Source organism: Corticium candelabrum, chromosome 11 (assembly GCF_963422355.1).
Source record: "Corticium candelabrum chromosome 11, ooCorCand1.1, whole genome shotgun sequence".
NCBI classification, from domain to species: Eukaryota; Metazoa; Porifera; class Homoscleromorpha; order Homosclerophorida; family Plakinidae; genus Corticium; species Corticium candelabrum.
Window position 1 is genome coordinate 3814617 of NC_085095.1, and position 11744 is coordinate 3826360.

General features: G+C 42.7%; 2 protein-coding genes and 1 long non-coding RNA gene across 3 annotated transcripts; all 3 read left to right on the top strand.

The window, feature by feature from the left end:
• The first annotated feature begins 506 nt into the window (after positions 1-506).
• LOC134187137 (uncharacterized) lies at positions 507-1364 on the top strand. The gene has a single exon (XM_062655256.1). The coding sequence runs from the start codon at positions 507-509 to the stop codon at positions 1362-1364; it is 858 nt and encodes a 285-aa protein (XP_062511240.1).
• Positions 1365-4094: 2730 nt separating this feature from the next.
• Positions 4095-4916, top strand: LOC134187421 (uncharacterized). The gene is made up of 3 exons (XR_009971103.1): positions 4095-4360; positions 4424-4552; positions 4803-4916. It is a non-coding gene; the product is annotated as an uncharacterized LOC134187421 (long non-coding RNA).
• A 4582-nt stretch (positions 4917-9498) lies between these two features.
• On the top strand, positions 9499-11311 carry LOC134186929 (uncharacterized). The gene is made up of 3 exons (XM_062655025.1): positions 9499-10481; positions 10542-10784; positions 10846-11311. Exons 1-3 carry the CDS (start codon positions 10106-10108, stop codon positions 11115-11117), a joined length of 891 nt encoding a protein of 296 aa, XP_062511009.1. The 5' UTR covers positions 9499-10105; the 3' UTR covers positions 11118-11311.
• The last annotated feature ends 433 nt before the right edge of the window (positions 11312-11744 follow it).

The window sequence follows — 11744 nt, forward strand, 5'->3', positions numbered from 1 at the left end:
TGCAGGTCACTGAAGTTAAATCACTGAACCCCGCCCGCTCTCTGTCTAGATATAAAACTACCCATGCAAACCCCATTTCTTCAAGTGTTCATAGTGTTCTTTGATGTCTCACCACGGTAGACGTATTACATCTGCAGAAAAGTGTCTCATTGACAAGTTCAGACGGTTTATGGAGATGGAACGCAACTCCAAACAAAGACTAAGCCTCACAAAAGTTACTGACCGTCTTCAATGGCAACTGGAATTAGTAAAACTCGGCTGTCCAAAATTAACTCAGGATCCAAGGCTACAAGCGGGAGCTTTAGTAGTCCCAAGAAGGGAAAGAGATATACAGTACCTCGCTTTGCAGTCACCGTGGATGATTTTGACAGAGGTGCTATCCGTCGTACTGTTCACAAAATGTATGAGCAAAAGGAGTATCCTACATTAGACAAGCTTCTTGCTAAAGTCAGAGCCAATGAAATATTCCCTGGTGGTAGAACAACCCATTTTTGTTGCTAAAGAAAATGGGGTTTAAGTTCCATAAAATGGATGACATTCTTTTCTTTCATGAGAGGCGGGATATTATTCAACAATGCCACAAATATCTGAGAGAAATACGCAAATACCGAAAAGAAGTCCGTCCAATTGTGTACCTCGATGAGACTTGGGCAAATTCGTCCATAGCCCCTGAACGCTTGTGGCTAGATGAAGAAGGAAAGGGTGGATGGAAAAGACCTTCTGGGAAAGGCAGACGTCTTATTATACTTCATGCAGGCTCCAAGAACGGATGGACTCCAAACTGCGCTCTTGTGTTCCGTGGAGATTATCATGATGAGATTAATGGAGAACATTTCTTGAATTGGTTTGAGAAGAAGCTACTACAGAACGTTCCTGAAAGATCTGTTGTCGTCTTAGACAACGCTCCTTATCACAATGCAGCACTAGATAAACTCCCAACCAAATCCAGCACCAAGACCGTGATGAAAGAGTGGCTAACAAGTAAAATCATTGCATTTGAAGACACAAATCCCAAGGCAGACTTGTTTGCAAGAATCAGAGACGCCGCTCCCAACAGGAAACTGTTTCAGACGAATGATCTGGCACGACGACTCGGTCATGTAGGTCTTCGATCTCCTGTTGCTCACTGTGAGCTAAACCCGATTGAATTGGCTTGGTCAAAAGTCAAACGGTACTTGAAAGAGCACAACCAAACCTTCAAGCTGGCCGACTTGGAAGAACTGGTATCTGCAGCGTTTCAGTCTGTGACTCCGGAGATGTGGAGATCGTACTGCAAACACGTAGAAAAGAAGAAGAAAATTTCTGGAAAAAAGACGGGATGCAGGAAGACCTCGTGGAGAGATTCATCATCACAAATGAGATAGACGACGACGCTGACGACTACGAAGTGACGGAATTCGATAGTGATGTTCCCTATCAAGACGAAAAAGAAGACATTGGCCAGCCAAGCCCAGACGAACACGAGCAAGCGTTGCTGAACGCAGACGAAGCTTTGAACTAGAGTAATTAAACGTAATGAGGTAATTGACGTGGCATCTGCTTTTATGACCACTTACCTATAATCTTATCCTAGCATAACGTTTCAATAGACTAATGGTTTTGATATGCAAAAACGTTATCCTCCTGGCTGCGTCTTAATTACGTGATCGGTTGATGCGAAGATCGTCGCTTACCGACGAAGTACACAGGAGTTATTGCGATTTTTGTAAATATACAGTGAACGCGAACAGAGAGTAGTAGAGTCTGACCCTGAGTTGATTGCAGGAGTGACGACCATGTCCACTTTCTAGTAAATCAAAAGGCACATCAAAGGGACGTGCATGACCATGTACGGATGGATCAACTTACCGAAAGGTGCACGCTCTTGTCTTTTTGGACTCTTCCCAACTCTGTCAGCGATGACATTACGTGTTTCCGAATGCCCGCTACAGAAATGAACACGTGCATGTGTTTCTATAGTTCTTAGCGCGTATACATGTATCAAAATTGTTACTTACATTCTCCGAAGTTGAGCTGAGGAATGGTGCATGTTGGTGCAAGCTTCTTGACGAGTTTCTCCGGCCAGAGTCCTCTAGCTGTGTGTAGCAAACTATGAAGTCGATACTACTGTCACGTCCGCCTCGTGTCTATCTTGTACGTCAACGGACGGATGTCTATGAAAAGTGTAATTGTCCATGGATGACTGTTCGGTGCGTTTAGTACTCCGAGGAAAAACCGTCCGGAATCTGAGTCATCTTCTACAGTAACTGTCTTTCACTACGACAAACTGTAGCATAATGTCCTACTTTACGACACTTTGAGCATTTGGCTTCACGTGCTGGACAGTTGGCTCTACAGTGTTCTGGTGAGCTTTCGCATCCACTACAGGATTACTTCGATCCACATCCACGTTTCACTTCAGCTGGATTTGTCTTGGTGTGAGTGGTGCGTGTGTACTGCGTAGGCTGTTTTCGTTTGGTCTTGTTTACTGCTCCAACCTCTCTCTCGTGTTCACTCGTGGCGTCTATTAGAGCTTTGCTACGCAGTGTTTTCTGCTGTTCTTTTATCAGTTCAGATTGTCTCACTGACGTTACGGCTTTCTCGAGGGTAAGTTGGTGGTCCAACTGCAAATTTTCAGACAAGCGAGCATCCCGTATGCCAACGACTATGCGGTCCCGGATTAGGTCGTCATGTAATGCCCCAAACTGGCAATACTCAGCAAGTCCAGACAATGATGTTACGAAAACTTCTACCGGCTCACCTTCTTCTTGATGGCGCAGATTGAATCGGGCTCTTTCGTATATTATATTGCGTTTCTTGATAAAGTGAGACCCGAAATTCTCTTTCACCGTCTGATGTTTACCTCTTCTACATGGCCGTCAGTGCTAGGGGTGTTAAGATGTCTTCTGCTTGTTCACCCATTGCGTAAACCAACGTGGACACTTGAGTTTTTCGCTCTTGTTGCTCAGTCCAGTCACGGCTCGATATAGTCTCGTAGCCAGTCCCCTTTCTGCCGCGTCATCTTTCCAGGCGAAATGAGGTCTGGTGAACAGGCTTTGATGTTGCTGTGTGCCGCGTCGGCTATCTAAAGACCGGATTTGGTTTCTTATACGCTTCACTGAAGACCAGACTTGTATGCAAGCAGTGCAATTTTATCTCGTTAGCTTCTCTCACAACTCTAAGACTACAGCTAGAGTCGTTGCTGTGTTGTGAAATCTGCATGTCTACGGCTACAATTAATTAATAAACGCGGCCGCGGAAACGTTGACAGGCTAGGCTTCCATCTTCTACGCAATCTGTCATGATCGACGTCGTACTTAGCGTTTGTGTGCTTGTGTCGCAACGGAGACTGAATGCGAACGTACTCGATGTAAGGCAATGCACAAAACACGTGAGATGATTACCCAAACCCAGAAAGACGACTCGTCTTGTTTCGATAACGTCAGCTCCAAGCCCTTCAATTCCAGTACCAGATATCGCTCACTCTGGACTGTCCGCGGCTTTAAACGTCAAAACAGCTTCGAGTACGTTCGCATCCAGTCAGTGCGTTTGCATTCAGTCGCCGTTGTGACACAAGCGCACAACACTAGACGTCTAGAGGACGTCGAGCCTGCCGACGTCAACGTTCCCGCGGCCGCATTTAATTGTTGCTGTAGACATGCAAATTTTACAAACAGCAACGACTGGAGCTGTAATCTTCGAGTTCTCTACGGAACAAGAGAAGCTAATGAGATAGGATGCACTGCTTGCATACCAGTCTGGTCTTTAGTGAAGCGTTTAAAGGGTAACTGACATGAAAAAATCAAAAATTATTTTATTGCACTTTTCGTTAGTTCTTAACGTTCGTATGCCCAAGAATTAAAAGTTTAATTTTTGAAGCTATATTCGTGAAGATATTGAGGCGCAAAGTTGCTTCCGGGTGTTTAGTAGGCGTATACCCGCGTGACATCACAAGAGAAACGGAAGTGGCTAGAGCGCATGCTGGCAATAGTAAAGTCCTACGAGAAACTAGACGTCTGGTTGTCTGCTGGCTGCAGCAATGCGCTCAGAAAGGAAGTGTGGCTTTGATTCACTTCTCCAACAATGCCAAGATGTGAAAGTAATGGGCAACGCGAGTGAAACAAGCGAGAAATCGGTGGGATGGGCCAACCACACGTTCAGACCCGTCTAGTGCGTATTCTCAGCCGGAATGTTTCGAAACGGAGGATTACGTTAGTAGGAGGCTTTGGGCTTTACCCCAAGGTAAAAGGAGACTGAAGTCTGAAGCAGCAAGCTGCGCTGGCGATTTATACTAGACGAAGCCATTGCAACGTGACAATGTGAGAAAGTCAACAAATATAGAAGAGAAGAAAAGGCTGAAAGAAAGAATAAGAAATGGAGCGTAAGTCCTATAAAATTCTACGATCGATAGAGTTGCTTGTGACTATTTTCTACTTACTGCTAGAGCGTGAAAGTAAGTTTGAACCGAAGAGATGAGCTTCTCTTGATGTTGATGTGGATTACGTCGACAATGCTGAAGAATCTGATCAGTGTCCTGCTGTTAGTCCTGGACTCCAGTACGAAGCATTCGCAGGTATATGAGTGTACGTTTTTTTATTCCTTACTGTTGGTTGCAATGCCAATTGTTGTTGTTGTTATTGTTGTTGTTAGTGGTGGTGTGTTTCTGGTTATTTAGAATTACTGTCTGTGTACTTACAATGCCTTGGCAAAATGGCTCTTTTTATTTTTTGTTGTACTTCACACAGTAGCTTTGTTATTTAAAAATGCTAGCAAACATGCAATACAATATCAAGTTATTTATAAAAGTAATGTTGCTCTTACAGATTGTTGTTGGCTGCTTTGTATAAAATGGAAATTCTACGAGGTCACAATTTAAATGTCAGAAGGCACTATGAGACATTATAGAGTATCTCAAGTAAAAGAAAGCCATCAATAATTTTTCATGTGAAACATAATTGTCACTGGAACTACCAGTGAATGGTGTTATTTTTGTTTGTAGGTTGTGAGAGTTGATGAAACTTCTGGAGATTGCAATCAATTATCAACAATCCTCCCACCCATCCTTTTACAGCAGTTTCCAACATCCTCATAAATTAGAGTCGGTTTAATTAATTAAGAGAGATTTCATAATCTCGTTTGCTCTGACCATGGTTAATTGACTAATTCTCAAATGTTCGTTTGTTTAAAATGAAAAAGGTGAGAAGAAGCCAGTTAGATCTAGATTACTGGTATCAATTTATGATTCAATTAATTAGTGAGCATGGATGACAGTACAACTCATGTTCTCTCCGACCCACTTCCAGCACACGGAGTCTTGTGAGTTGATGATTTCTACATGACTCACCCTTCATTTCTCACGCTTTCTTTCAGCCTTCTCTCCCCTTCTGTATCTGTTGACTTCCTCACATTGTCACTTTGCAATCCTCTCAATGGCTTCCTAGTACACAAATCACCAGCGCAGCTTGATGGTTCAGGCTTCAGTCTCCATTTATTTTGGGTAATAGCCCAAAGCCTCACAGTAAGTGACTGACTAACGTTATCCTCCGTTTCGAAACATTCCGGCTGAGAATACGCACTATACGGGTCTGAACGTGCCGTTGGCCCATCTCACCGATTTTTCGCCTGTTTCCTCGCGCTGCTCATTTCTTTGACATCTTGGTATTACTGGAGAAGCGAATCAAAGCCATGTCTTCTTTCTGAGCACATTACTGCAGCCAGCAGGCAACCAGAGGTGTTCTATCTCGTCAGACATTTTCTATTGCCAGCTAGCCACTTCCGTTCCTCTTGTGACGTCACGGTGGGTACGCTTACGCCTCGATATCTTCAATAATGTAGCTTCAAAAATTAAACTTTTAATTTTGGGGACATAAAAACATTAAGAACAAACGAAAAATGCAATAAAATAATTTTTGATTTTTTCATGTCAGTTACTCTTTAAGAAACTAAATCCGGTCTTTAGATAGCCGATTTCTGGCTACGCGGCACACAGCGACATCAAAGTCTGTTCACCAGACCCCATTTCGCCGGGCTCGGCGGAAAGGGGTACGGCTACGCGAGACTAGTCTCGATATCGCTCAAACTTATTGCTCCACCGCACCCGTTGTTGCGGGAGGGAGAAATCGAATGGTTTTGGTAGCCATGGGGACCGAATCCCTGTCCTGTCACCGTGTACTATTCGAGATTGTAGAGCGAGACACGGATGCAGTTTACTACACGTGGTTTATCCAATACACCACAGAACAGAGCATGCGCCTTGCAACAACATACTAACACGTATGTAAGCGCTACTGCTACACATACGACTTCTGAGAACCTCACAAACGTCTCGATCTCAGTCTGTATTTGCTGCAAAGTTGTCACTAAAACTCATCACTTAATTGCGAGAGTCTTAATGCAAAACGAACACTCAAGTAGAGCTAAAATAATTGTACAGCGGCGTAAGTGCAAGGCCAATTTCTTTGATCTTTCATAATTATAGCCTGCATATATCGTGATAACATATTTATAGCTCCAGCAATTTTTTGTCAAATATTGTTATTTTATAAAGCTTATGTTATTGGACAACGTGTGGTTTAAACATACAATTGAGTCTTAGCATCTTGTTCTGATGATTAAACGGCATCTCTTAGTAATATCACTCTGTTGAATATACCAACTGATCTTGCTTATTGCGTACAAAAGTTAATGTTGTGTAAGTATAAATATCCAAGAAATGTGTTTGTGTAGTATAAATATCTACTTTATTAGTGTCACCGTCATAAAAATAGAAATATAACAACTGTTTAAAAATTATAGTTACCTCAACGAAGTAGATTTAAAACTTTTAAAAGTATACCAATAATTGGTACATAAAAGGAAAATGCACAAAATTGGCATTTACTATTGAGTTGAAATATAGTCAACGTTAGATGCTATCCGTATCCAAGCTATATAGACTGTTTGTAATGCATTGTTATACATTTTCCACGGTACTAGAAACTTGAATGCGATCAAGCGGTCTAGCTGGGTCGAGTTTGAAAATTGGCTAGCATTCCCAATGCTATTCGGTTCTACTGGCAGTTTAGTTTAACGCTTGTTGCAATCACAAATTTATAAATCCAAAACAGCAATGTTGTCTGCAATCTACCGCAGTCAGCACACACGAGCGCTTGTAGCAGCTACGAAATATATGAGAAGACGCGCGTATGTCTAATCGACCTGCTACCAGAATGATTCTTTGACTAAATTACAATTGCAGCGCTGCATGAGCAACACTTTGCTAACCCCAAATTTTAGTTATCCGGCTTTGTAAGGTCGACGCCTATTTGGTTTCCACACTTATATACTTGGTTCCGCAACCAAATGGATGCATGTGATGAGCTGTATATACGTGGTTTCGCGACCACTAGGTTGCCGAAACGAACTTCTTCTGATTCCACGTTCAATGGCAATAATTTGCAGTGCCGAAGAGATGAGGACTACCGAAATGCAAGCGTAAGGTGTCCGTTGTGAAATTTCGGTGGCTTGCGATGTTGTTTGGCATGAAGCAAAGAAGTATACGACTAGAAAGAGCGACAGCAGACCGAGTAGGGTCTAATTGCACACCACGTCCTGTTTATTGGTATGACATGTCACTTAGTTAATTTTTTGCATTCATGTGGCAATCTATAGCTATAGACATCGGACGGTACAATTTTGTTGGCATATATGTCTAAGAGCAGCGCAGCACGTATACGTATTTGACAAGCAAGACAACATTCGTCCGAGGTACGTTCGGCTAATAGGAACGAGAAAACTCCCTGCATTCCTGCATGGTTCTCCTCACAAAGTCAGGCGAGTCATCGCACGCAGTCTTCTTCCCAGACAAAACGTTTTCTTTCCGGTGTCGAAAAGGTTTCTTAATTCCTACTTCTATTATTGTACGAAACGGCTTCTGTTCTCGTGATGGTCACATATAAATATTTATAGACTTTCCGTAGTCGAAGCATCTCTTTGTTTTTCCAAACGAATAGTATGAGTAGGCTGCGTGGACGTACGACTCCATTATCAATGATGGTCTTCACCTATATCTGGATTCAGTTCCTAAACTCGTCGCAGAACACTTAAAGTGGGGCGGCGGCGGCGGTTGCATCGACGTCCTTCTAAGCTATAGTCTCACGTACGTAGCCAGTCTTCCTTTCGACTTCCGTACCCCGGGGAAAGTTTGTTGCAATTCCTTTGACGTTGTCCTGTTGGCGCATCACCGAGTAGTCAAGTGTTTTAGCTAATTACTGGTAGGAAACCTGTGTTATTCTAGAGCTCGTCATGCATGTCTTGTTTTCCTGTCAAGAGGAAGCCGTGCGTATATTACGAGATCCTGTCGGTTTCATTTCATCCGGTCGTCTATCCAGACTCTCCCCGTAGGAATGAGAACGACACGATCTTATACGCTATGTTTGCGCTTCCTTTTGCCAAAACGTTAGCTGAGGCAGTTTGCTCAAATTTGACGTTCCTAAGGAGAATTGGACCGGAAACAAGAAATGCAAGAAGAGCTCTAGAATACGACAAGATTTTATCAGTAATTAGCCAAGGTGATGGACACCTGACCACTGTAAACCTCCACCTAATTCACCGTAGCTTTCACCGTTTATTGGTAAATCGGCAACAAGACAACAACAAAGAACTGTATCGAACTCTCCCGCTGTACGGTAGTCGAAAGGGAGATGCACTGGTTACGAGAGACTAGCACAGAAGGACGTGGTTGCAACCGCTGCCACCTCACTGTAAGTACTCTGCCTCCGATTCGACGAGTTTACGAACTGAATCCAACTAGATAGGTGAAACCATCATTGATAATGTAGTTTTACGTACCATTGTCATAAATTTCAAAAGCAGTGTGCTGATAACATTCTTTTTTTGACAAAACAGAGATGGTTCGTTTATACAAAAAGCTTATAAATATTTAAAAGTGACAACCACGAGAGAAGAGGTCGTTTGGTAGAAAAGAAAGTAAACAGAGGAAACCTTTCTGACACCGCAAAGAAGACATTTTTACTCTGTAAAGAAGACTGCGTGCGATGACTCAGTTCGACGTTTCCCAGAGGACCAGGGAGTTTTCTCGTTTTAAATAGCTGACCACGCCTGGGAACAGGTACACGTAGGTTAAACAAATCGTACTGTCAGATGTTCAGAGTGTAACATGAATGCAAAGAAATTAAGTGCTAAGTGACATGTCATGTCAAAACACAGGACGTGGTGTGAAATTAGACCTCATGCGGTATGCTGTCGCTCTTTCCAGTCGTACTTCTTTGCTTTACATTTAGAGACAACTTTCTTCTAGTGGCTTTCGTATGCCAAACGGCACTGCAAGTCACCGAAATTCCACAGCTGACACTTGGCGAGAGCATGTCTGTATAGTCCTCATCTCTTTGGCAGAAGTCTCACATAATTTCCATTAATCATGGAATGAAAAGAAGCGCGTTTCGGCAACCTAGTGGTCGCGAAACCAAGTATGGTTACAGCTCGTAGCATCTATTCGGTTGCGGAAGTAAGTATAAGTGCGAGAACCAAATAGGCTGGCGTCGACCTCACGAATCCGGATTAAACTAAAAATTTTAGTTTCGATGGGGTTTGCAGCGTGTTACTCCGCGCGGCAATTGCATTAGTCAAAGAATCATTACTAGAGCAGGTCGATTAGAGGTCTTCTCGTTTACGTTACAACACAGAATTGCTACAAGCGTCAGCGGTGTGCTGATTGCAGCACATTGGAAACAACCTTGCTGTTTTTGATTAATATATTTGTAAGTGTAAGAAGAGTTAAATAGAGTACCAGTGGAACCGAGCAGTAACAATTTCGATTCGAAACAGACTCGAGTGCATGTTTCAACCACATGTCCATACAAAGACTTATAAAGCCGAGCAATTTGTTGTGATTCATGCAATTTGCTTGACTGTACTTATAGATGCACTGTGTTTGTATACGCCAAGAATAACTTACCACACCGCACATGCAGACATTCTTAAAATCTATTTGCGTCCATCTTTATAATTCGCCTTTCAGGAAATTTCCGCGTGAATGCGATTGTATAAATGTTTCAGTATCGTCTGCACAGCTCAGTTCACTCGACAGAAAGTTGGCCCGTGTATACGACAGCATTGATTATTTGTTATGGCTGCAAAATTGTTTGCCTTGCTTTCTGTCTTTCTCGTTGCGGCTTCTTGCTTCTACAATGCAGACGGCTGGATGCGACGCAGTACCTCTTCTCCTATCACAATAACCTATTGTGTTTGGAGGTATGAATATGTCTGCTATTTATATCCGTCCTTCATCTGCGTTTATGAATACCGCTGCGTTACAATGACGATAATACTTCAAAAGCGGAGCGTGACAGATGATGGCATCATTGAATGTGTACCAACGAAATTGAGTGAAATGGACTGTGACGAAGACGGCCGAGTCAGCCATCGCGAGTTTGTTGTAGCATTGACACTCGATGAAAGTAACGATACATCTAGAAGAGCTTTTGAAGATGGAGATAAGAACGGTCAGTTTATATTTTCCAATAATGACTATACTACAGTAAATGATGTCTGTCTCTACACAGGAGATAAATATCTGAACGCAGTAGAACTGAGAAATATGGCTGCAAAAAATCGCTACTGCCTACAAAAGCAAAGACGCCAGCGACAAGTGCTCGATAGTCAACTGCCAGGAAATTTTGAGCTTTACGATACAAACAACAATGGAGAGATCGACGGGATAGAGTTCAGCGATCAAGTGAACAATGTGCACAATGGAACAATGACTGTAAATAGTTTTGGCATGATAATGAAGAAAATAGCTGGATGTAAGAATTTATCAAGTTTACGATATTTTATCGTTCCGTTGTTGCACATTTTACCTTATAGGTGATGGCGTAATCTCTAAAGCGGATTTTGACATGGCTGTGGCCGTGACTATGCCGTGGCTGTTCAAACCAGGTGACGGAGCCGAAGGAGCCGAGCAAAGAAGGCTGCTGCAAAAGCAAATAGAGGAAGAAGATGAGATACAGAAAGACGGCGATCCAGCTATCGGCTACGTCGGCCAGTCAAAAGAATACCAAGATGTCAACGATAATAACGAGGAAGGAGACAAAAACGATGCAAAAGCAGAGAGAGAAGACGATGTGCGCAGGGGGTAGGGATCGGCAGTGACAGCTGATTCTGTGCAGACTCGACTGAAACGGGACTAGAATAGCTCGTTGTAACAGTGCTAGTTGTTGTAGTGTGGTGTTGTTGTTGCTGTTGGCTGCTGCTAATAGTTTGTACGTCTGCATGCATGGGTCCTTCTTGTTTAGACCCATGAATTTAACACAGCAAACTAAAGAACTCCGAGCAGTGTCTCAACAGGTTCTAGACGTTTGCCGCATCTTTATTAGAAATTGAATCACAGCAAGCCTTCACTGTTGATTTAAAAAGTGTGATCTATACGTTGCAGAGCCGTTGTCGCTATATCCAGACTGCCAAGCATGCAGTAACACACCACTTACTAATGTAGAACATGGGCGTATCATAAAGATTTTCGATGACGAAGTTCCCACGATGAAATGAATATTTACGGAAGATTCCACATTTCAAACTTTTTACAGATTACACACTTCTCTTTACATAGATGTACGTGTATGTAAGTGTACATCGTAAATAGTGCAAAGCTTGTCGAGATCCTAGCTTCCTATGTGTACTACTGTAAGTGTGTTGTTGAGATGTGCGTGATGGTATGAGCGACCGGTAATGACGTTGTTTTAAGCCAATCACAGACTCAATAGTTT